The sequence below is a fragment of the Sturnus vulgaris genome, chromosome 19 (genome assembly GCF_052056855.1).
Source record: "Sturnus vulgaris isolate bStuVul1 chromosome 19, bStuVul1.hap1, whole genome shotgun sequence".
NCBI lineage: Eukaryota > Metazoa > Chordata > Aves > Passeriformes > Sturnidae > Sturnus > Sturnus vulgaris.
Genome location: NC_142261.1, coordinates 8,854,628 through 8,881,422, shown reverse-complemented (window position 1 = coordinate 8,881,422; position 26,795 = coordinate 8,854,628). Strand labels below are relative to the sequence as shown.

Here is a 26,795-nt window from a genome sequence, read left to right as displayed (position 1 = left end):
GTGCCACAGAAGCCACAAAATTACCATTCTGCATCACAAGACCTTAGGCTAGGAAGATGCCTAAATGACTTCTCAGGAAATTAATGTAATGGAACCATCCATTGTCTATTTTTCTTTAAGCAGAACAACCAACTCCAACAGAGATGCTCTATACAGTGTAATGCCATCAAACAAATCACAGCAAAGTCTTGCATGTTGTCCCCAGCTCCATTCTGCTTCCTTCCAGCTTCAGCTTCCATATTTATTTTGTGTCACATTCAGCATAAATGCTCTATTTTCCTGACTTGAATTAGGACAGATCCTCTCTAGACAAAACCATCAGTGGTGAACCACTGTAATTAGAGAAGGGTGAATTCCCACAAGTGTCTCCTCTTAGATACTTTTTTGGACAGATTTAATGCCCAATCCCATTTTCATACCCAAGCTGATGGGACACAAGGACACTTTTATACTCAATAACATCTGCAGCCTAAAGATTATGGAAAATTCATAAATCAACAGAGATGGGTTTCTGAATGGTAAACACTCTGTTGTGGAAATCCAAACAGATAAGTAGTAGTGTTCTCAAAAACTAACAGAAAAAAGGCAGAAATAAGTGATGGGATTAGAATTATCTATGGACTATGAATACCTGCACTGACAGTACATTTGTGTAGGATGCTGCAGCCTCAGGATGTGTCTCCACTCTGCCTTAACAGAGCCAACCCAGCATGTGATGCTTTTGTGCTCAGAGATGACACAGCCAGGCTACTGAACCTTCAGACAAAGGGAAACCACTCAAATAGGGGCAGTCCTCTCAAAATGCAGTTCTTTTGGTAATAGCTGTCCAAGCTGAACTCAGTCCTTCACAATCTGGAGCAGCAGAGTAAACAATGGGTATGAATTATTCCCATTCTATCTATATTCTTTTTTTCCACTCTCTCAGTATCTGAATTTAAAAGACCTTAGTCTTGTCCTGATACAGGATAAATCAAAGCTGAAAAGAAGTTCAGCAGAATGGAAGAAACTCTTTTCCACACCAACATTGGTACAGAATACAATGTTCAGGCTGGCAGCTGGATTTGCTCCCTCTGTTTCTCAGCAGAGAGGTGCTTTAGACACCAGAGAGGGGACAGTGAGGAAGGTGAAAATGAAGGGTGGCCAGTAGGAATTTATGATGCTGGACAAGGCACTTCAGCTCCCCACAGACACTGCTCTGCTCGACAGCTGGTGGCAAGGCCACAGCTACAAGTGGAGTGTATCTGTTTAACTTCACACTACATCATTTTCTCACCTCCAGCTCGCTCCACTTAGCAAAATTCTGCAGTGCAGATTCATAAAAAAGTTTAATTACAAAAAATCCCCCAACCCTACAGCAACAGGCAACTATCATCATTCATTTTCATGTGTGTCATGCTTGAAAAAGCTTTGCATATTTTAAAAAGCTATGGATCAACTAAACCTGTCAAAATCCAATCTCTGTATACTTCAGACTTCTACATTTGAGTAAATCAGCACAGCTTTTATGGGTCCATAAAACTCTGACTCATCTCCTTCAGACTGGTTTTTTTCTTCACCTCAATTTGTTCTCATTACCAGCTGAAGTTAATGAGAAGGCATTAAAGAATGATTTGCAGAGAGATTGGATTTCTGCTTACAGTGGCCACAGAAATCAAACACTCTTCCTTCTCACCACTAAGTAATTTGTAATTAGATTCATTACTATTATACCAAAAATTCTCACCTTCCTCCTGTCCCACAAACACAGACACATTTCTCCTTCATCTCAAGAGAAATGCCACCTTCACCAATAGAATCAGAGATCTGTTCAGGTTGGAAAAGCCCTCTGAGATCATCAGAGTCCAACCACTCCCAGCACTGCCAAGGCCACCCTATGTGCCCAAGTGCCACATCCACAGGGCTGTTAAATCCCTCCAGGGCTGGGGACTCCAGCACTGGCCTGGGGAGCTGTGCCAGGGCTTTACAACCCTTTCAGGGAAGAATTTTCCCAATATCCACCCCGAGCCTCCCCCAGCACAGCCTGAGGCCGTTCCCTCTCCTCCTGTCCCGGCTCCCTGGGAGCAGAGCCCGACCCCACCCCGGCTGTCCCCTCCTGTCTGCTGCAAGAAATGCAGCAAAGCCCTCCAACCTCGGAGTACAAGTCACCATTCCCAACAGTTGTTGGCACAGTCCTTAGAAAAAAGCCCTATTGTTTTAATCTAATTTCAAATAATAAAAACGTTTCCTGCACTCCCATGACTTCCCTTGTCCACGTGCAGGGCCTGCACAAGCCAATACCACTGCCACCTATAAAAGGTCCACACCATGCCTCCAGTTAGAACCCAGCACTTTGATTTGAATCATGCATTTCCACATCCAGATTAAACTCTGAGGGTGATTTTAGTTTTAATTTGTCAAATGTTCAGTGCAATTTTCTTCCAAGACAGGTTGCACCATCATGGCCAGTTGGTAAGCCTGGTCCTAAATTCTTTGATTTCATTAAGTAGAAGGATTTACACTTTAAGAGGGATTTGGTAATGGTGGAAGTGCCCAACAGTGAGCAGAGAATAGAGGAGAAAACTTCCAAAGGAAGATATGTAACAAACCCTTCCCATAGCTCCAGACTACAACAACAATGTCAACAGCAGAGTACCTCATGTCTCAGTGGGCTCATTAAAAACCCGTGTCTGTATCACCACTGCCCTCACTAAAACCTGGCAGTTCCAGCAGCAGGGGCGCCCTGGGTGAGCCCAGTGGCACGGCAGGGCTGTGCAGTGAAGCCCGTACTCACTGGGAGGGTAGGGAACCGCGGTCCGGCCGTCCTTGCCCAGCGGCCGCTCCTCGGAGCCCGCGGCCGGCAGCTTGGAGGAGCGCAGGGCTGGGGACACGGCCTGCAAAACCAAGCACTGCAGTTAGCACACACTGTGACACCTCCCGTGCACTGCACAGCAAACACAGTGGCTGCTTTTCTACTCCCCCACCCGCTCCCCACAAGCAGCCTGGATTTTTCCCATCTTTTAACAATAAAAACAAAAAGAAATATTTGTCTGTCTACATATCCCCCCATAAATTGATGCATACATGTAACTATGTATTTTTGTATTTCTATATTCAAAATGTTATCATAAGCCCTGAGCTTGAAATGCACGTGAGTGTTCTATTTGTTTCTATGTTTGGATTACTCCAATGTAGTAATGGGAATATGACACTGAGAGTAAGCCCACATGCAACACGTTTGCAACACATGCAAATGTTAAAACAGGAAAAACATTAGGGCTGTCTAGGGAAACTTCAGAGAAGAAAGTAATTTTTTATTTTGACAGAATAGTCCTTTGGTAGATTTGCATATTAACTGTGGCATCTGAAGTGCAGTTTGTGTGGAACCACAGTAAGGAAATTGGCACACTTAAAAAGTCCTGCCAAGAACAAGGCATAAGACTTTTAAACATTGTTATCTGCTAACAGTCACTTTAGGACTATCTTCTGTATCATTATGGCTGTATTAAATTATGCTTAAAAATAGTGACTATCCAAATCGTTGCCTTCCCAGGCAATTCCCCCCCCATAACTGAAATAAATGTGCATTTCTTCTGTATTTCCTAACATGCAGCAACTATTTCTCTTTGCACTGAAATACAGTGCTTGGAGGAATATGAGGGAACATGACTCAGGGAATTACTGGAATCCTATAAGGTTGAATTTATTTTTCTTCGGGCAGCTTCTCAGACAAGGGAAAAGAATCCATCACCAATTAATAAAACCTGGATCTTTTCCACCATAATTCTCAAACACAAAATTCTGACAGAAGTCCAGAACTAGATATAATGGATTTATAAAGCAACTGCATGGCTCTCCCTATGGAAGCTCTTACAGCCTGTCCATACAGGATGGATCTCCTGAAGGAATCTCTCTCTTTGCCAGCAATCCATCCTAGCTAAAATCCAAGCTTGCCTACCTGGAAACTCTCTCCCATCTTTTAGAGATAACCCTTCCCACCAGGACTGCTGCTCCTGGCCTACAGAACACTCATCCCCATCAAGACTCACCCCCAGCTCATCCTCGTCGGAGTTGTCGAAGATGTTGTCGAGGTCGTGCAGGGACGGGGCCAGGTCGGTGACCTGGGTGAGGCTGCCGGAGCCGGCCCTGCCCGCAGCGCTGTCCTGGCGCGGCTCTGCCACACGGGACGGGCACAGAGGGAGCAGTCAGGGACACGGCAACAACACAACAGCACCCCTGCCCCACCGAGCCCCTCTGCTGCCCTCGGCACCCACCGAGCCTCACTCGGGAAACAAGGAAGGAGCTGCTGCTCATTTAATAGTCTACAAATATATACAATTGCTTTTATAAAAAGGACAAAGGAAAATCAAGGTTTTTTCCAACTTGGGAGCTGTCTGTAGCTCTGATGTTAGAGACAAAAGTTCAGATGTTATTTTTCCCTTCAGATGTTATGGCATATGAGTATTTTTGCTTTGCAGAGTGAATCAAAGAGCTTTAACTCACCAGTCTTAGGAGTAGAACTGAAAATGGACATGGCATCTTTTCCATCAGGAACTGGGGTTGAATGGCCCGTTGGGGGGATTTCCTTGGAACCAATCCCATCTTCTGACTATACAAAAAATCAAAGAGATTTCATGGATATGAATTTAAGCTATGTAAGAACAAACGTTTTCCTGTGTCCAGCCAGACTCAAGGGTCTGAGTTAAATAAAAGATTTTACAAAGGATTCCATGGACATCATTCAGCTCTGACAGGCAGTCCAGGTAATTAACCACCTCAAATTCTCCAGGAAAAAACATTCTTAGAATGTTTGCTTGCACAGCCAGACACCAAAATACCTCCATAAGGGATAGGATACATAAGAAGCATCATGCAGGTGGTAATATAATAATTTCAACAAAAATTAAAATTATAAATATAAATATATACATGTCTGGTTTTGTTCAGTGGAACAGAGTTGTGTCTTCCAGAGAACTGTAAAACAAACACTGTGCTACAGGATAAATCCCACAAGAACATTAATGCCAAAGACTGGATTTACACCTTACCTTGTTCTTTTTCAAAGGATCTTTCTCAGCCCCCAGTTTGCATTTTTTATTGACAGTGAAACTGTACTTGATGTCTCCATCTTCGAAGGTGTAAGGATCACTGGTGTCTCCCCAGCCTTCTCCAGGGGGTTGTAGTAGAGGCAAGGGGTCGAGATAGTTCAGGTTCTGCACTGGCTTCTGCTCTTCCAAAATTTTAAACCGTTTATTAGGTTGTGCTAAGAGCCTGAAGTGAAAATGAACAAGCAAAGCCACCATGAAACAAAACCAGCATGATCTGTAGCTGTCACACAAACACAGCCCATGGCTCACTCCATCCCCCTTGATCAAGAAGAAATGTTTTTTTCCTCAAATAAAGGATGTATAGCATACATTTAGTATTAAATACCTTACTGTATTCAGACCTGCCTTAGGACAATGAAAGAAGAATCAATTTTGTCACTATATAAATGAAAACACTTTGAAGGCCAGCCTTTCCAGACTGTGTTTTTCAGGCTGAAACCCTTTTCAACCTAGCAAACTCCATTGTAATTACCAAACCAAATAGTCTTTTAACTCAGTAACTCTTCCTCAATTAATTTTTCCTAAAAACTTTCATTAACGACTCTCTCTGGTGCATTTTTTAAAATGCATTATCAGAATGCTACAGTAATTTTTAGGCAAACATAAAATACAAAAGTAGGTTACAAAGAGATTGATCAGTTCTTATAGTGTCCAACAGAAAAACAAATATGGAAAAGGCAAGCATTCTGCAATAGAGTGTTTCTATTTAAGTATTTGGTGCTCTCTGCACCATCTGTAATGGTGAAGTGAAGCCTTAGCCTTTCTCAAGGAAAGTAGAAATTAGAGTGATGCCTTGGGTTTTAGTTTTTATATTTTTCAGATTCTCTGCTGCCTGGTGTGTGGTTCTGAAACTTCATGTTGGGTGTTGGTGAGTTCTCTTCACAGGGTAGTTGGACAAAACAATCCCTTCCCAGCTGGAGAATCAAGGACACCCAGTACCCAAAAATCATAAACAACAGCGAGGGAAAGGGGGCAAGCCAGGGGGCTGAGACTTCATAGCCTGGGGCTGTGGTTGGACAATTGACCCCAATGTGTGGATGAACCAAAACTTATAAAAGTGTAAAACTCGTGACCAGGATCCATCTTGGATTTGATTTGGGTGTAGCCCTGGCCAGGCTCTTGCACTGCCCATGGTGGATCCTTTCAATAAATATCTATTTTATCCCTTTTGCTCTGCCTAGTCTCTGTTCCAGGTCAGCCTTTCCAGGCATCAGTTTGGTGATGATTACAACTGCCCAGCCCCCTGTTCAGTGTGTGCTCTCACCTTTTCAGTGCAGTGCTGTCGGGGTTGATCTCCATCCTGCCATCATACCTCTCACACGGCAGCTCCGGCGGCCGGAACTCGGGGTCGTCACTCGAAGGGACACTGTAGGTCCTCCATACATCCAGGGCCTCGTTGCTCTGAGTTATGCCACAGTACAAGGCCGTCTCACTGACCTCTGCCATCAGAGGTAACCTCTGTCCCACCAGGACTGTCCTGTCATCTAAGCTGGGCAGTGGCTGCAGCTCCAGCCCGCTGCTGTAGAGTGCTGGGTTCACAGGAACTGAAGGGGGGTCCAGGTTCTCTGCCTCCTGACCCCTGGGCTGGGGGCTCAGGGTGGGAGGCAGAGGGGAAGTGGGGGAATGGGGTGAATCCATAGGATTCATATTCATTTGCTTGCTTGGATTTCTAGCAGGCAGCGAGAGCGGCTTCTCGTATTTCCTGGAACTGGGGACTTCCAAAGCAGACTCCATCCCAGCCAGCCCCAGCTTCTGCCCGGACGTGTCCTGCTCCATGCATAGCTCTTCAGTCACCGAGGGCCGATGGTGAAATGGCATCAGGGGCCTTTTTTGCAATTTCTCTCCCTTGTCCTGCCTCTCGGTGGTTTTGTGCTTTGAGGAGGCAGGAGGGGGCAGTGCCGAGGCCGCCGCCGTCCCCACGCCGAAGCCGGGCTGGGGCAGCGTGGGGGGCCGGCCCGAGGCACCGGCACAGCGCTGCTTGAACACCTTGTGCCTGGAAAAGGAGGAGGAGAAAGCACTCACTGCATGCTCCGGACAGTTACCCAACCTCAGGAGAAAGCCAAACCCAAAGAACAGCACGGAGAAACCTCCTGCCTGCTCCAGATCTTTTAACTTCCACCTGATGGAGGAAGTTTGAATAAATATTTTTAAATATTCAAAACAAAATAATGCAGTAACATACAATTTTATTACAGGCTTCATATGGCTTTTTTGACTTTGTATCCAGTATCTTTGAGACTGAGAAGCACAGGATTGAATTTCTGTGTTTAACATCCTGCTAAAAAGCATTTTCATCGTACTGATGATTATTTCCAAGGATATGACAATAGGGATATAACTCTGCCCATACTTTTACTGCTCTTTTTTGTTGTTCCAGGCTTTTTGTTTAGCTGTTTATTTGACTTTATTAAGCTAAACAGAAATTGAAAGATGTGTTTGTGCTTAACATTGAAACCTGTTTAAAAATAAACACCATTTCAAAATTAAAAACTCCATCCCTATTTTATGAACAACAATAGGACAACAAAAACCCATTTCAAAACATGTAATGTGCTTTTTACTTAAAAAGATAACCTCCATGATCACAAGTGAAGTGGACTAGATTGGAGAGACACCCAACCCTGTCTACAGGTGCAAACATAATATTTTATGCTTGCTGTTCCATGGAAGTATGCAGGCTCTGTGGGGTTATCCCAGCTTTCCTGGGGCTTTGCTGTTCCCAGGACACGCTGCAGATTCCCTGCAGCAGCAGATGGTCTGTGCCTGCAATCACCCTAATGTGCAGCTAATGCCCTGGTAACTGGAGATTTGCCTTAAGCATGTTCTTGTAACATTTCATTGCCTTAATTCTCCATCACTCACCATATTTTAACTGACTGCAGAGAATTATTTCAGACATTCTGCTCCTCACACACCAAGCTGGATCTGCAGGAGACTGAATCTGATGCTGAGTACCAGACAGCCCTTTGAGACTCCAGATCTAAGATCATATCCTGACATTTATCCAGTACATGGAATGGGCACAGAAATGACTAAAACGATTTCTATATGCCAGCAGCTACTCAGGTTGTACAGCTACACAGAAAGTACTTATTGCTTTTTGAAATCAGGTACTGCCTTCATTTTAAGGATAATGTTTCCATTTCCCAGCTGCTATGTTTACCAACTGCAGCATGATGCAGTTATCACTGGAGGGATGAACAGACAGTGTGAAATTGCAAGTGCAGCTCAACCTATCCATAGAACCAGGCTCCCACTGCCCATTATTGATTCCCATGCCTTCCAGGCAAAGCTGGACCTCAGTTTTCCACAGGAAACACATCGCATTCTGACAAAACATTTATCTGTTCCACATTCCTGAGTATACAAATACAAACAATGTGTATAATCGGGGGGGGAGGGCTGCAGAAAGCATCCTCTCACTCAGGACAGAGCAGGGAGTCTCCAGGTTGAACATTCCACCCTCCTAGGATGCAGTCCCTTCATCTCTTCCTCTGACTACACAAAGAACTGCATGCTTAAGGAATAATTTCTTTTCCTTGCTTTTATCACCTATCTTACAAGTAGATGGTGACCTTGGGGATTAAGAATTTCGAAGTGTTTCACAGGACTATTTCACTGCAAACTGGGTTTTTTCTAGCCCTGTAACATCTGATAGTTTTAAGAATGGTTAAGCACATTGGTGATGATGGTTTGCCTTTCCTGAGTGAGAAGTTCTGTAATTGTAACCACACGAAGATGACAGATAACTTTAATAACCTCCTGAAGTGTTTGTGGTGAGTGAGCTGTGAATTCTTTCTGATCCAGTGGCAGTGGGTGACCTGGCTGCAAAGGTTTAATACTCGCTTGGGTGGGTTTTGGTGCCAGGGCAGATTGACCAGAGGCACTGAAGTGATTTGTAGAGATGTTTTCCCCCTTCCTCCAAATATCAGGATACTCACAAACTTAGGCACATCCTGCCCCCTCCACCACAAGCCTTAACCACTTAACCAAAAGTTACAGCTCTGAAAGGCTGTGGGATGAGTTCCTTATGAATGGGAATTGTTGGAGTGATCCTGGCTCCAATACCATCATTTTTCCACTTGGATTGGCTCCTGCAAGTGACAATGGGCTGAGATGCAGATTCATCCCCAAATGTGACCACAGGTTTGATATTACAATTTTCTTTTGTCTCAGCTGAAGCATAACTCCCTTCTGTCAGTGTATCTCTGTCTGAATGAAACAGGGCTCTTGCAATATGACAAATGTTTATTCTCTTCAAAGCTCACCTGGAACAAGAACAACTGACTCTTTGGACTGGATCCACAAAATCCCATGAAACACTATTGTTAGGAACTTCCTCTTCCAAATTTGCAGCTGTAATTTGATTCCTCCTGAAGAAGAGAAAATTATTTTTGTAATCACCATGTTTGGAAGAACGAAGTTTTTAAAATGTACATGCATAAATACATATATGTTTCCCTCAGATAAATTACTTCCTTCTACCTGACCTTCGAAATTGACAGCAGATCCCTATACTACTCCTTAAATTTACAGTTTGATTTATGTAGGAGGAAGGTCCCAGCTCTGTGTCAGATAACTCTGTCTGGAGTCTGAGCACGAGAAACAAGGGGAAAGCAATTTAAACTGTTTCTGGCAAGTAGTCTGACACATCCAATGAGGAGATTGCATGGAAATAGGAAAAAAATATTTCAGAGCTCACCATGCTGTGATACACTTTAAATCTCCAGTACTAAAGGTCTATGATACTAACATCAATTTACACGCCCTTGTCAATTGAAATTTTAGTCCAACTCCTGTAATGCTTTACAAATACTCCCCTTAGAGTCCTAAATATCAAACATATACAATCTGTTCTGCAGTCACTCAGCTTTCAGTGTAGTAACTGCAACTGGAGATAGAAGCTGCCATCATAAATCTGAGAGCACTTGGCTGAAGGCACAGCCTATGGATGTGTGTCCCTAAGGACTGTCACAATTAGGATACACAACTGCAAATACAATGGCAAGTATCAGGAGTTCTCAGCTGAACACAGGGACAAATTTTCTTTGATAATACATTTTCTTTGATAATGCTGTTTGGCATCATTAGCTCTGATTGGTGGCAAAGGAATCCTGTAAGGAATAACATTAAGGCAAACTATGACAATTTTAGCTGTATATTATGTGTTATAAATGAGCAAAGCATGAGGACTGCTGCCATACTTGGACTGTGCCCTGTTGAGGATGCATTCCTTCCACACACGGTGAACAATACGGTTGTGAAATTTGGGAGTGATCTTGCTTGATTTCTTTGGACTGTGGACACTGACTGTGCCCTCCTGCACAGCTGGATGGCTGATGCTGCTCTGAGAGCAGCCACTTTCTCCTGCAAGAGAAATAAAACATTAATGTCAGAACTGTTCTTCATACTGTCACTTGGTATTTTTTCCTGGAAGTCTCTTAGCAGGCTGCTGACTACACTGATGTTCCCACTCACTGGGGAATGCTCAGAGCATCCTTACAAAACACATTTCAAAGCAACACTTCCTTTGAAGTAACAAAGATGGCACTGGGTTGTGCCACAGACATGGGCAATAGAGTTGTGCACACTCTGTATATAATATATCTATATGTATCTATTAAAAATACACTCCCTAATAAATGGAAGTACTTTAGATAGCCCCTACAGCTCTGGACCGAATCACTAAGAAATAGTGCAGATAGAGCTTTTTCATTATTATCCTGGATGTTAAACTTGAATTTATATAGTCTATGGTAAGTTGCTTTAAAGACAAAATTTATTGTAATATGGATGGTCCTAAAAACATCTATTAAGAAAATTAATCATTTATGGAGATTATTTCAAAGCAAGGATCAGTTCTTTATACTCGATATTAAACCTCACTGAAGAAATGAATGGATCACTGATGCTTTCCTACAGACACAGACTGGGAGAGCTGGGAGTGTTCACCTGGAGAAGAGAAGGCTCCAGGGAGAGCTCAGAGCCCCTTCCAGTGCCTAAAGGGGCTCCAGGAGAGCTGGAGAGGGACAGGGCACAGGGAACAGCTTCCCACTGCCAGAGGACAGGACTGGATGGGATACTGGGAAGGAATTGCCCCCTGTGAGGGTGGGCAGGCCCTGGCACAGGGTGCCCAGAGAAGCTGTGGCTGTCCCTGGATCCCTGGAATTCTCCAAGGCCAGGCTGGACAGGGCTCGGAGCAACCTGGGATAGTGGAAGGTGTCCCTGCTCATGGCAAGGGGCGGAATGAGTTTAAGGTCCTTTCCAACCCAAATCACTCTGGGATTCTGTGCCATTTCTTTACAATGTGCTTGAATTGAAATACTAGAATCAAAACTGACTTTGGTGAGATCTTCCAGTTGAGATCTACACTACTACAGAAATTTCCAACAGCTTATCACCAGTAGATACACTATTAACACAGCATATGATATTCTCAGTATGTATTTTCTGTATGATTATCAAAGAGATAATAAATGAAAATATTACTTCAACATGTTTGAGAGCCTGAAAACTCTCTGCACTCCATTCCTTCCTGTGCTGCAGAAGCCTTTAGCAGCTATTGTACAAGCAGATGCTGCTTTTTCTCCCTGCAATGTGTTTCTGTTTAGCTGAACTGAACTCCAGCACATCCATCTTGCCAAGCCCGAGCTGCAGCAGCAGAGGGAGCTTTGGGTCCACGGGCCTGGGCACGGAGTCCCTGCTCTGGGCTGGGCTGGAACAGCAAGGAGGGATGTGCTGCATTTTCACAAGGTCACACCAGGGTACAGAACACTTCGTCCTCCTGCTGACGCAATCCAAGCAGCCTCAAGTGTGAAACGCTGAAGGGACTCAGTGCTGCACATCACTGCAGCTAACAGGGAATCCTGCTGCTTGCCACCAGGTGACTTGCAAAACACAACTTCTGAAATGGTGCACAAGCTGCCTAACCCTCACCTTTCATTCTTCCCCTTATGTATTTCTTTCCCCACTTAGATCTTCTCTGATGATCTTGTTGTAAAGTCATACATTGAAATCCCTGGCCAAACTGAGGCTTGTGCCTCTAACCATGTATTTCACTGGCTTTCAAATGTTCTCCAACAAGTGAGAACTTGATAGATGATCAAAAAACAAACAGGTCAGAATTTCAGAATTGGCAAATGTGCCCTCCTTTGGAGAGGGGTAGAAGGAATGTGTATAGACAAACATCACATGCACACTGAGGCATCACATGTCAACAGCAGGAGGAAAACAAGGAAAAGTCTGATGGGAAAGGAAGAACAGGAGGCACAAGAGGGTAACCAAGGAACCACTAGGGCTTTCAAGTTACATTGGAATGCATTAATTATTGCTTTCTATAATTATGTAATATTTTTATACTATACAGTACAGCAATATACAGCAAAACAGGAGACAGAACTGCACAGCAGGCAAAAACACCTTGTTCTCACACACTGACACTAATTTTTATCCATGAACACAGTCCTGGGACACACAGAGATACCCATGGCAGGTAATGGTACAGTGACTGGAGGACACAGCAGCCCCTCCCCAGAGGCCACTGCACAACCCCTGCAGTCCAGACTGGTTCCACTGGTGAAAAATGCTATTCCCCAGTTCCAGCAACAATTTGTTTTGTTACATACTTTAGACACAACCATGGAAAATATGATTAAATGAGAACTGAAGAGATCATCTAGTCCAGTCCTTGCTTTAAAGCTGGATCAACAAATTTAACTAATCTGTTTCTTAAAAACAAAATGCCCCCACCAAACCTCCCAAAACCTATCACTCCCCTGCTAATGGAACTTCTGTAGCTTCCCAACAACCATTTTATTCCAACATTTCATTATCCATCCTCAGAGCAAGTTTTTCCTCCTCTTTAACCTAATATTGCTTTGCTCCTGTTTTGATTCATTATATACTGGTTACAGAGAAAAGCCTATTCTTTTTCTCCTTGAAATTTCACTACTCTAGTATCCATCTTTTCCTGGAGGTCCTGTTTGCAAAATCCAGGATGACTCTCACTGTATTTTCTTGGACTCCACTCAGTTTGTCCACATCTTTAGGTGCTCCAAACTGGACATGCACTAAAGCCACGTTTTAAATAGCATTGGGCAGAACTGAAGTATTATTCCCGTGCCTCCCACTAATCCAGTTTATGGGTCCCATTAGTGCTTCTGGACTGCATGAAATGCATTTCCAATCCATTCCTCCAGTTCTTCAAGGTCTTTTTAAATGGTTTTTGATAAAAAAAAAATCCTTTCATTGTTTGCTGAAGAGGCACCCCTCTGATACAAATTCATACTGCCCTCAAACAATAGCAGAGATCAAACAGAAGCTGTGACTGCCAGATTGGACAACACAAGCACTTTTATATAAATGATTGTTTATAAATATTCAAAAATAGAATCCCCCTTGTGATACTGTACAAGTGTAACAGGGTTCTGAAAATTTAAAAAATACAATAGCTCATTAAAATACGCATCAATACTTGAATAGATTGTTATTTAAATGGTGATTGTCTTGCTTCAATTAGTATTAATTGGTTTCTTGCTTATTTTAACTCTCAGTTCCTTTGGAAAACACCATTCCAAGTGAATTTACATCTCATATTCTGACTTACTAGCAGTAAATACTAAATACTTTGATTGTCTTCATCTATAGGCTCTAATCATGGACCAGTGAATCCAGGTATGTTTTCTTTGGCTTTACATCGAGGTTCAAAGGTTGGACTTGACAATCTTAGAGGTCTTTTCCAACCACAATGACTCTGTTATTCCAGGACTGACCCTGCTGATGTGACAGAACTATCCCATAAAGGCCAAGTTTGGGAGTTCCTCAGTGAGGGTGTAACAGGGATTCTTTAGCCCCATTTGGCTGCACAGTCTCACAGAAACTTGTAGGGCATTTGTGCCTTTGACACTTCTGTTACTCTGTGAAATTGAGTAAGTGCTGCCCCAACAGGTTGAAAAAGTCTCCAAGCTCAAGCAGGTTGCCCAGTGGTGAGAGGTTTTTGTGTTGCTTTGCAGCACTGCACACAGATGTACCCAGAGGAAAGGGAGCTGAACCGAATTCACCCTGTTTTGTGTAAAGGGGTGTTCACAGCACTGGCTTTCCTTCACCACAGACCTACAAAGTCCTCTCACACTCCTCCACTGCCTGCCTTTACCCTGCCCCTGTTCACACATGCACTGGTCAGGAGCCAAGCAAAACCCAGAGTCTGACTCCACCTCCCCAGCCCACTGCTTACCCATTACAGCCTGCTCTGGAGAGGTGGGGGGAGTCAGGGGCATCCCACAGGTACTGACAGGATCCTTCACGCTTCCAAGGCCCTGCTGTCCCACATTTATATGGCCTGCAGCACTGGCAGTGCTCTGTGACACTGGGATGTCACTCTGGGAGATGAGAACAAAGGCTGAAGGATACACCATCCTCACACCCCCTGCAGAGAGAGATGGAAAACCACAAGTCTTAGACACACCTGATAATATCCAGCAACCACGGCTACTTCCACTTTTTCTCAATGTCAATTTGACAAAACTTATTATCTGAAATACAAAGAGCTAAGGAATTTCCATGCTAATATACATGCAGCCCTCTGTAACCAGTACAGAGCTGAAACAAGTAGCTCAATCCAGTGAATAATGGCATGTGGGATACAGGGAGTACAAAAGCTTGAGGCGACAGAACTGCTCAGATGTTCCGGTGTCAAGAGAGCTACGAGAGAATATAGGAAAATTATAATGGCTCTTTCTGATTAATTAGATGACTTTTTTTTTTTTTTTTAAATCATGAGGAAGAAAATAATCCTTCAGGCACAATACTGAAACTTACCAACAATGACTTCAACTGCCACAGGGAAATCGTTGTCATATCCCAGCTCTTCCTCCTCTTTCATGCCTTCCTTTTTCTTCAGCACCATGGGGTAGAAGTACTGCCACTCCTCCATCAGCTTCCGAGTGGCAGGGTCTGACATCTTGTAGGACTGGCCCGTGAGGGTCCCATTCAAGCCATAAGGACTCACCAGCACTGCAACACAACCAACAACAGCCCTGAAGGACTCAGCAGCACTGCAGGAGAACAAACAACAGTCCCACACCACAGCAGGGCTGCTCCAGCTCTGCCTCTGCCTGAGCCACTCTTCCATTGCCTGAGCACTGAAGGGTCCAGGGAAAGCCACTGAAAAACCCAGCACAGGTGTGAATGCAAACCTACAGAGCACTGAGCCCTCCTGAGCTAACACAGGACCCCATGGCAGTTTGGGTCATCATTTCCACAGTAAATGAAATTCCAGCAACCCCAGTGTAGTGAAATAGCACTCAGGGATGAGCACTCATGGAAAGAGGAGAGGACAGGAACATTTGAGACTTCTCAGCATTAAAAAGGATAGACAATACATGAAGAAGAGTCACAACAAATAAGGAAAACTACTTGCTTAACAACAGGTTCCATTCTGACTCAGTTTTGCTTTTAGTTGTATTTGATTTATGAATTTAGCTCACTGAAATAAAATGTATAACTGAAGTGCCTGAGCCTTTGTCAAAGCTTTGTAGACACAAAATGTTTTCAATAAAGCTTCTATAAATTAACATCTCTATAAATGATCATTTCATGTGTTTCTGGGAGTTTTTTTACTCTATGTTGAACTTTACTAAGATTTCTTGCTTTAATTGCTTTAAAATTATAATTTCAGACTGTAGTAAAGACAGCATAATGCAATGACTCAAAATTCGTAATTTTTTTTTATAGTATCACATGAAAATTGCATTATGACTTTACTAAACCATCAACTTAATTCTGTAAAATTCTAATTTCTTACACTGGCAAATAAATAGTCACAGATACTTAAAAGTTTTTCATTGTTTCCACTACATTTTCACACCCACCCACCCCTTGTTTTTAAAATAAAACAGTAAATAGTTTGCCAAGTATGAATGAGTCCTGAACCAGATAAGCTCAGTATTTGCATCCACATAGGATTCACAGGTGAGAAAATCACATGGGTGCACTGACTTCCTAAAATACGAAGTCTTTTCAAACTGCAATGATTGGCGTGTAGGGTCACCGACAATGAGAAGGACTGGAAAGGTCAGAACGGTCCCTGCAGGGCTGATGGAAGGTGGGTACCTTGGAAGGGCGAGGGGGAGGACTGGGCCATGTGGATGTGCTCCTCGGTGATCAGGTAGATGGGCTGGTGCTGCGCGATCTCCACGCTCGTGCACACGTTGCTCTCCCCGTGCAGGAAGAACGTGAAGGCACACGACAGGTGTTCACTGCAGGAGACAAAAGGAAACATTTCTCCGTGTTAAAGGGATCCAGGAGGGAAATCAGAGCCTCAGAGGCCAAGCACACGCCCTCCTGTCCCATTCTGAGGTCACTGCCTGGCTGATAAATAATATGACAGAGGGATCTGTCACCAGACCAATAGCTGACAATATTGGCAGCTGTCTCTTCGATGTGTTTTCCTGCTTGTTTCATTACAAATAAATGCGATTTTAACCAGAATTCAAGGAGTAAAACTATGGGTCTTTAGAAATTCTTCCAAGTTCACCCCACAATGAGGTCCAGTTGAAAAGGAATACAAAAGATGTTTGCCTAACATCTCAAGAGAATCCTGATTAAAAAATATAAAAGCATGTGAATATTACCGAAATTTGTCAACTGCCTAAGGTGAACCATGGATTTGTCACTGCTGACCAAATTTAACTTGAATGAACTTCATTTCATTCTACCCATAGAGTGACTCCCATCACAGAAAACTATTTGCTTAAATATTCCTTGCTACAAAGCCACAAGAAGAAAAAGAAAACAAAGCCCATTTCATGTTTTTGATCATGATTTTAATCAACTAAAAATGTACAGAGCTGCAGTAAGTGTGCAGAGATTTTTCAGAGCTGTGCACAGTTTTATGGGTGTTGGCTTTGGCACAGGGCCAGCCCTAATGGGACCTGTGTTTTACACACAGCTCTCACTACCTGCACCAAGAAGAAAAACCAGAGCAACTACAAACATTGCACTTCAGCCATTGCACTGCTCTACTACTGCTGCCAGTAGTTTTTAAACAAAGGCACTGATAGTCTAGTACTGGGAGCTGTTCTAGTCTCACTAAATCTCTGAATGATTCCACACATTGGGCAGAGTAACTTGTCATCCTGTAGCCCAGGTTACTCTTCTGTGAACCTCAAATCCTGCCACAAAAAGAGACCAGAGGAAAAAGCTCAGCTGAGAAAAATCTGGAGAGAAAAGGTTACTAAAAAAGGTAAAAGCTACACTTCCCTGGTGCTGTCATCCATGATTCTGGAGTACTTTGTAACAGCAACTCCACTAAATAAAAGGTTTCATTATGTTTCAATTTCCACAAAGGAAAGAAATGTCACTATCCTCTGTGATGAAGTGGTAAATTGATCATTTAGTTACATGTAGGGGGGAAGGGAGGGAACAGGACGCTGGACAAAATGGGTCAAACTCCAGGTATTTCTATCCTGCCCCAAGAAGAGAAGCAAACCAATTAATATAATAAAACCCCCTGAACACTGTATTTCTGCATATACAAGAAATACAAAATTACAGCAAAGTCCAATTATTTAATCAAAGCCCGTTAGTTTCTTTACACAGGGTGAATGCCTTTAATATAAAGAAGGTTTTAATAAATAAAACCCCCATGAGAAATCGGGTGTAAGATCAAATGGGGATAATGTGTGCAGAGAGCTCACATGCAGCAGGTCAGCACTTCCACAGCAGAGAGCAAAGATGTTATTTTCAGCTCCTTTCTTTAGCATATACACAGAAACACTCTGGATTCTGCAAACTTCCTACAGGATTTAACTGTGGGTCTTGCTTGGCTGCTCTTGAACTGAAAGGAAAAAATTGGGACCATCCAGGGACCCTCTCAAGTGTCTTGTAAAGTGCTCTGGCATGAACAAATCATGTGCAATCTTATGCAACACTCACAGCTGCCCATAAATATTGTGAGAATAAGGAATACACTAAATCAGGGCTTGAAAGACAAAAGATTCATTTGGTTTTGGAAGGAAGGCAATGCATGCCACTGACTTTCAACTGAAAATATTGTAACACCAGAATCAGTAATTGAGATCACAGAATTAGGTAGCTTCAGACTAAGAGTACAGACAACTAATTATGGGGGGAAGAGGTGTACACACACAGTATCAGCCCATTTCTCTTCCCTGAATGCAGATGAAGGACTAACAGCAATGAATGTTACTGCCCATGCCCAGCAATAAGGACTTCATCAGTGCAAGATGGATCATTTCTAGCACCGGATCCAAACTAAACCATGGAAGGGAACAACAAAGCTCGTTCAGTCCAGCAGGGCTTTCCTTCAGACCAGAGCTGGTGGAGCTGCTGGCACAAGCCCCTCTGCCCAGCAGGTCCAGCTCCAGCCAGACCCTGTGCCCTGCTGCCCTCCCTGACTCCCCACCAGCTCTGCCAGGGGACAGGCACTGACACACAAGTGAAGCTCTCTCTGGTGCCAGTCACTACCATAAACTCGGCTTTCAAGACAAAAACAAAAATTAAAGATAAGGCTTGGGGACTTCCTGCAGTCCCCATCAGCTCCTGGCAGACCTGGGGTGAAAGTTTCCTTTAGTAACAAATAAGAATTTGATTTGAGCACATTGGGCTCTGATCCACTCTGGCATGTGCTCCCAGCCTCCTACATTCCTGCATGCAGTACAGCTCACACCATTCCTAAAATACCAGCCCAAAGAAATCACTCTGGCTACAAATGTGAGCCAGATCTTGGAAGAAAATCCAAGTGGAAAAACCTCACCCAGCTCCAAGCAGCCAGCCCTTCACACAGCCCCAGCACAAGGCTTCACCTGATCCACCACTGAGCTCCACTGTACACTCAACATATTCCCATCACATAAAACTCCAAAGCACACAAATTGTTCAGATCCTCACTAGAGTCTTCCAACATTACCAATATCCAGTTTTCCTACCAGATCCACTTCTCTCTGCACCAACAAAAAACTGAACACAAAATGCAGATCAGGCCAGGGCTCCTAAAGACATTCAACACCGTGTTCAGACTGATTTTTAAATTTTATTTACATTTATTTCAACGCAGTTCAAAAACTGAAGCTGACAGGCTTTTGAGAAGCCTATCTCTACAGGCTTTTAAACATCCTCATTTCTGTACTTCTGTACTCATTTCTGATGAGATGATAAAAGTGTCAGGAACCACCAGGAAGACACATGAAATGGCTTCCAAATGATCTCCCTACTCCCCAGTGCCTGTAGGAATACCTCGAGCTGCCAGCTCAGGACAAGTACAATAATACAAGTGTTGCTAATTTTGCACAGCTGTGCTATACATTCACTTTGCACACACTGACAAATTACACCGGGAACAAAGGGCAGTCAGAGGCATGGTTTGACTCCTCCTCTGACTCTGTTAATAATAACTTTACTTTATACCTTTAAATTTGAACCTGTTTTGCCCTTAAAGTGTTTTTTCCCAGTCCTTATCTCACCTCATGAGCTCGTTTTTTCCCCTCCTGTGCCCAGCTGGAGCAGAGGAGAGTGAGTGAACACTCTCTGGCATTTTAACCGGTGTGAAACCACAAGAGAGTGCAAATCTGTGACAGTACTCTGGTCACACTATACAGGAACTCTTTCTTACAGGTACTTTTTCAGAAACCTTTCTTTGCTTTCCCTGATGGCTGCCTTGACTGGGATGTCATCTCCCCCAGAGGAATGTATAGAACATATACAGAATAGATGTTATTTCCAACTCTGGCTGCACTAAGGCTGAGGTGGGAAAAATGTTGAGCACTGGTCTGCAGCCAGCAAACACTTTAGCACACACCTTCAACAATATTTCCACTACATTCACTGAGACTTGTGTGCTAAAATTAAAACAACTGCTGAAATAAAAGGCATCTATTAACAGAAATACAAAGAAATAGCAATGTCAAATAACCTTTTGTAACAAAAGCTTTGAGTCCTTTTAAGTATTGCAGGTACTTTTTCTCCATAACACAGAAAAATCAAGCTTCACTTTGGCACCTAATCACCTGAAGGTGACATTATCTGTCTTTCAGGTGTTTCCTCTGGGACCTTAATTACCTTAAATAACTTTTGAGATGCCTAAAAATGTAGCTGAATACCTTGGCAATGTAATATTTAGGACTTCTCATAAACTTTATGAATGCCAATTACTATAAATGACTTAAAGAAAACAACATTACATAACATTTACTTACATATAAAAATCAGATGAGGATTATGAAAACCTGACTACATTTAAATTCCACAACATTGGCAGAGAAAGAAAAACAACTGATGGATTCAGGTGTTGTTTCCATTTTTTGGGTGGTGGAACCTGTGCTGGTCTCCATTCAAACTGTACGTGAAAAAAATGCCAAGATAGTGCAATTCTTAGCAGAGTTGGGAATGTATGTGCTAATGTTTATGTTGTATAAAGTCAAACTGCACCCCACAGATTTCAAAATATACCACATATGTGGAAATCAAACTGCCAGTAACAATTACTTCGAGATTTGAGAAAAAGGATGCTACAAAAAAATTAATTGAACAAAATAGATTTTTTTCCTTAGTAGAGGGATATTAAAACAAGATATATGGTATGAAGTTTATCATTATTATTTTAAGGACTCAAAACCATTCCCTGAAAACCCCTTGCTGCCATGCAGTGCACAGTGTCTAAGCTTGCTTTGTCCCAAACACTGCAACCTTCTGACACACCTCGAAAATGCAGCTGGGATACAGATGCCACGACTGACACTAAAGATTCCTTAGAAAAACACAGTGAAAATTAAAGAATCCTGTATTTGTACATATCCATCCTATTTTTAGAACAATTTCAGGGCTGAGCATTTTTAAAATGCTTATTTCTCCACAGAGGAGCTCGAGCTCCCATGCCCTGCCTCCAGGCTGCACACAACCTCTTGTTTCTCCTTTACTTTATAAGCAATTGCCCACAAAGCCACTGACTGTGTATGATTAATTATATTTTCTGACCAATAAATTGTATGGCTGCTTTAATTCTCCTCAAAGTTCAGACTGGGATCTGAGAGCCCTCAAGTCACAGTTACCCCAAAACAGCTTCATCAAGTCTGATGTCAGAAAAGAGGCAGCAAGGCACAGGCATTAGGAAAACAGGCAAATCACTTGTTTGATGTGGACTACAGAAAAGAGGACATCAAAAGGCAAATTTGAAACAGAAGAGTAAGTGAGAGCAAAATAAAATAATTTCCTTTAAAGTTGCTAAAGCTACAGGACAGGAGCAGGTCACAGTGGGGTCTGGGCAGGAGATGGCAGCACCTGGACACCCCTACAGTCAGTAACACTCCAACACCACAGTAAATTAACAGTCCAGTGTGTAAATCACCTCTTCTTAAATGTTCTGGAAATTAATATCCCCAGAGAAGCCTGAACTTGAACAAGCTCCCACTAAGGGAAGAGAAGAAAGGCTGCCTGCTTTGATTTCAGAGAAGGCAGAGCTTTAGTTCCAGTACAGCGTGGCCTTAAATGTGCCAGTGCTCAGTTAAAAAAAAAAGCATATTGCTTTTGCAAAGACTCCTTGTCTCTTGATTTTGTTATCTCTTTCTCTTCCCCAACTCAAAGAAATAAAAAGAAGAGCAGGGAAACAGAACATCAGTTCCCAGAACTAAGAGATCTTTAATAACGGTATCTGTAAGTCCATTCATTGTCTCATATATTCTGTTGGATTTTTTTTGTATGTATGAGATGCACAGACAGAAACTTTGTACACCTATTAATTACCTTTAATGTTTTTTTCCAGTAGCGAAGTAAAGCACTGAGATAACAGTTTCACAATGCAGCAAGCATTTAGATAACATTATCTAAACACTTGCTGTGTTACAGACTGATTATCTCAACACTGCCTCAGTTGTCACCAGCAAAGCCCTTGCCAAGGCCAACATACACCTTCCTAATGGGATTCCCTCCTTGATCCCACCTCCAGCAACCTCCCACCCTCCCCTGTGTATAAATATATGCACAGGATGAGCTGCCAGCCTGGGGACACAGATCCATTCTTCCAAGGGATCCATCAATCTGCAGGGTGACAGGGTAAGAACAGCAGTACCTGCACGAGTCATGGGGAAATGCTGCACATCCCATCAGCCTGCTCTGAGCACTGATTCCATTGTAGGATCACTTGGAACAAGACTCACATCGAGTCTGTGCTGAAGCCAAGGTCATGTCCTGTGTCCACAGCCTTGGATGGAACATGGGACAAACTGCTCCCATTTCCTGCCCTGGCTTATCCCAATGTCTCAGGCTGGGAGAGCTCCAGGTTTGGGATTTTTGGAGATGGACTGGACTGCTTTTAGAACAGAGAAGAGGCTTGGCTGTGAGTAAATAACACAGTGACAGTGCCCCCCCTGAGGAGGAGTTTGCACTTGAGGGAAGCAGAGCTTTGCCCCACAGCTCCTGCAGGAAGGAACAGGTTCTGCAGCAACAGCCACGCCATGCCTGCCCTGCAAACTACAGAGAAATCAGCACATCTTTACACTGCATTGAAACAGTGTTCAGTATTTGGTTCCATTTTTATTAATGGATAATTTAAATGTATAAGGAGCTCCTCCAGTGTGCTGGCATTGAGAGATGCCCTTCCATGCACAACTGGAGTAGTTTCACTCCTATGATCCCCATTGAAGTACTACAGCACAATAGGTGAAAATGTCCCATAAATATTCACAATAAACACTTATTTTTCTATATCAAATAAGTTTTGTGTGCTGAACATCGAAGTTTATTAATTTAATACTAGCTGCACATATGCATAAAATGTAACTTGTCAAAATATGCTGGTCTAAAATTGTTTCTCACAATTTTTAAGATGAACTGAATTCATTCGCAGACCATTGATGGTTACTGAAGAAATAATCCAAAATAATACCCTGAATAACTAAATAAGGCAGCAGTGCTGACACAACCACTGCAATGTATTTGTCTTCTCTACATTCAGGGACAAACCCTGCTCTTGATATCAGTTCATACCAAAGGCAACCCGGAGCAAAAAGGAAGGCAGGTCCCTGGGTCCCTTGATTTATTTTTACCCCATATATTCAGAAATATAGGACAATGACAGATGGCATAAAAGGTTGGTCAATACATCTGCCAATATGAAAATAAACACATTAAAGTCAGAGCATGGCTATGCAGGATTTTGGTTTCCATGCTGAAAGCTCGACTTGCTTGAAAGAACTGGAGAGGATTCCTGCTCTGGAAATGGGCTGGGATCCACATCCAGTGGGATTGTAACTGGCAGATCAAACCACAGCAATCCAACAGTGCTGCTCAACAGGTGAGGAGCTGGTGCATCCTCCCACCAACACTCCAAAGTTAGGAACATTTAAGGCATGTCAGGTTAGAAACATCCTGTCTGCAGTACATAACCAGAGGTTGTGGGGTAAATAAATAGAGCAGATCAACATAAGAAGTTTCCCTGTATCAGAAATTCAGATCACTTTAAATTGTATGTGCTAAATTATTATTTTTTAATAAAATCTGATTTTTACTAAATGTAATTAAAACCAGATAAAATTTGCCAAACCCAAAGGGTCTCCTGGATCTCTGAAATAAAATTCCTGCAGTGAAATCCCAGTGAACATTCCTCCCTTGCCAGAAGGATGGTGAATGATGTAGTCAGGACTGTACACACCATGTAGCTAGAGGCACTGAGGATTACTGAGTCCATTATTTGTTACATTTGTGCCACCCTTCAGAGCAGTGCTGATTTAGAACTACAACCATTTTGAATTATTTAAGATGTCAGTACCGAAAAGTGATTCTGTGAGTTTATTATATCCATTATGAATTAAAATTCATTGTGATGAGACACTGCATCCTGCCCTATTCAGAAAACACAGAAATTGTTGTGAATATATTTCTACTGTACTACAGAATATAGACTTTAAAATACTATATAAATGCATACCAAAAAAAGAAACATGGAGGTTATTAAAGTTATTTTCAGGTTAATGCCAAAACAAACACCTATTTTTCATATTTTTCACTGGAAATTCTGAGCTTTTTTAGATATATGTCCTTAGGAATCAGGAACTTGCTTATATCTGCACTAGCATTACCAGGTATTCTATAAACAATAGTACCAGCTGGTGAAAACTACAAAATGGATTATAATTAACTAGAAGATTGTCAGAATGGATGCAATATTTCTTACTTTAGCATACTCAAAATACCAACAAATCAGGAAAAATTGCACATAAAGCTTCTAAAATCCCTGCTGTTATCACCCTCCTGCCACCTCGCTCTGTGTCTGAAGCGCTGTGTTTCCACACAGGGGCTGAAATGGGTCCTTTGGAAAATTCATTTCCATGAAAGATCTGATACCCTTTCAAACAAGAATGCAGGCAGATAAGCTCAAGCTAAGATATATTCACTGTGCCCCATAAGTTATTCATGGCACATGAATAAGTTACACGTTAGTTACATGTGGAATCTCCCAAAAAGCCCTTTTTTTGTGCTGTTAGTCTCAGAATTTCTTAAATATCATCCAGGCCTCAGAACTGTCAGGAGCAGTTGTGCTCTGGAGATCAAGACTGAAAAAAATCCTTTTGAATATTAATAACCCCAAACTCCAGCACTAGCACTCATGGAGGTTCGCCAACCAACTATTGCCATTTTTTTTCAGCCTAAGGCATAAACTGACCTTTCCTTAACAGCTCGGCCCTGCAAAGTTTAAATGCTGGGCTCCCTTAAATTGAAGCTTTCTGTGGCACTTTTATCACAGATAACACAGCTATCAGTTACTCTGGCTTACAACTCCAGCTGTATGGTTGACTGGCACAGTCAAAATGATTTATCTGTGAGTCACAGACCCAAACAGAGCCAGAGGTTTGGGAAAAGGCTTCCCTCTAGCCCTCAAAAAGGGGTAAAAATATTATCCTTTCTATTAAGATTTGTGTTGCACACTGGCCATTGGTGGGCAGTTAACTTTATCCAAATGAAGTCAGCCCGGTTTTCAGTCTCACACCTGAATTGCAGGAGCTGTGTGTGAAGTCAGTGATGAAATCAAGTTCAGCAGAGAAACAAAAAGAATATTTAAAACTCAGGTATGGGGGAGTATGAAACCACATTTACATTGGGAGCTTCATTCTCATAAATTAATGCTGCTCTAGGAGTAAAGCCACAAACCACTAGTGATCCCTTAGAAATTATTTTAAAAAATTCTTTAATATGTCCTTGCAGCACAGATTCACTCAAAGCCACAGCTGAGTTTGTCACCAATATTTGCTCTGCACTCTACTGCAAACTGCACATTTAAGAAGAGTATCAACATGGAATAACACAGAAATTTATTTGTAACAAATTATCAAAAATTATCTAAATTCTGTTTGATTTATATCACAATTAGCTCTGAAAGCTAGAAATTTAATGCATCTGATAGTCTGTTTTGGCTTGAAATGACGTTTGATCTCAGCAGCCATTTGTTAGAAATGACTACTCTAAAAACCCCTGTAACCTGAATGAACCATGACGTGGATAAGCACTGCTGTATGTTTTACAGGGTTACTCAGTTATTATGTATGCAGAGTCTGAAAGGTCACGTTATTTGTTTATGTAACACACGTGGTGTTCTTACAAATAACAGCTCTGAGATCCTCAGTAACCAAACATTCCCTCACATGGGAGCACCGAGCTGGAACAACCACCCAGTGCTGTGCAGATCAGGCTAGGGGGACAGAAAACAATTTCAAATATGGGAACAAAACCAGCTGTCAGTGCTCTACAAAAACCCTGACTAGCAGGTATGAGGTACAAGGGGAAATAATATATGAACATCAGATCATTCTCAGACTGCTCATAGCAAAGGGAAGAAAGTGAAGCAGACACTCACTGCTACTTACGCCTGCTTGCATCACATGTTTAAATTAGGGAGGGGTTGTGTGAAGCTTTAAAATTATTTTATCCAAATTCTTTCAAGATAATCAGATAGTTTTACACAAATTCTAAAAATGGAGCTCAAAAACAGTGAAAACCAAAATCCCATAAAAGACAGGACACGTTTCTTATAATCAAAGACCTAATTTTCTCTCAAGCAGCCAGGCTTCTCTCCCTGCCTTGTAAGTTAAGCAGCACTGGCATGGTAACACAGTGCCCAGTAATTCACAAGTTAACAGACACCACAATTCATTTGGTGTCTCCCATTTAAATTCCTGCAGTCTCGGTCACAGGGATGCTCTCCAGACGTGCACACAGGCTCTGTCACGACAGCCAGCAGCCAGAACACAGCCAGGGTGCATCCCTTCCATGTCTGAGCTATAAAAATAAAGCCCAGCCCGTCAGAGGCTCCTCCTCTGCTCTGCAAAGCCAGCACTGCCTTGTTTTTCCTGCCTGCTAATGTAGGTTAATGCACCTTCTCCCCTTCGCCCCATGGAGGGTGAGCTATTATCCAAAGCAGCATTATATTAGATTAAGGCCGTTGAGAAAAGAGATTCCTGGGGAAAAAAAACAGTGAACTGAAGGGGAAGAAGGGCCATACATCTATTTTTTGTTGTCATAAAGTTCACTCCATGCGAATTTAAATTTATCAGTTTCATTCACAAAGCAAGTACATCAACAGGGGATCTGTGGTTACCCAGATTGTTCAACACAGAAATAATAATAAGAATATTGTTCTCAAAATCTCAAAACTATTAAAGCAGTTTTGATTTATGCTGCTTACCGTGGGTTCCCCAAGGGAAAAGG

The 26,795-nt window shown here is 42.5% G+C and overlaps 1 protein-coding gene across 1 annotated transcript in view; it reads right to left on the bottom strand.

Moving 5' to 3' along the window:
- Window positions 1–26,795, bottom strand: part of MED13L (mediator complex subunit 13L) — a 168,831-nt gene that overhangs the window by 29,476 nt on the left and 112,560 nt on the right. Inside the window, exons 5-14 of the mRNA XM_014894595.2 lie at window positions 16,194–16,339; window positions 14,901–15,095; window positions 14,317–14,508; window positions 10,289–10,451; window positions 9,353–9,457; window positions 6,349–7,077; window positions 5,025–5,247; window positions 4,480–4,585; window positions 4,026–4,150; window positions 2,771–2,870 (exon numbers count right to left, since the gene is read on the bottom strand). Of these exons, the coding sequence (XP_014750081.2) occupies window positions 2,771–2,870; window positions 4,026–4,150; window positions 4,480–4,585; window positions 5,025–5,247; window positions 6,349–7,077; window positions 9,353–9,457; window positions 10,289–10,451; window positions 14,317–14,508; window positions 14,901–15,095; window positions 16,194–16,339 (2,084 nt within the window). The remainder of the gene's footprint in view (window positions 1–2,770; window positions 2,871–4,025; window positions 4,151–4,479; window positions 4,586–5,024; window positions 5,248–6,348; window positions 7,078–9,352; window positions 9,458–10,288; window positions 10,452–14,316; window positions 14,509–14,900; window positions 15,096–16,193; window positions 16,340–26,795) is intronic.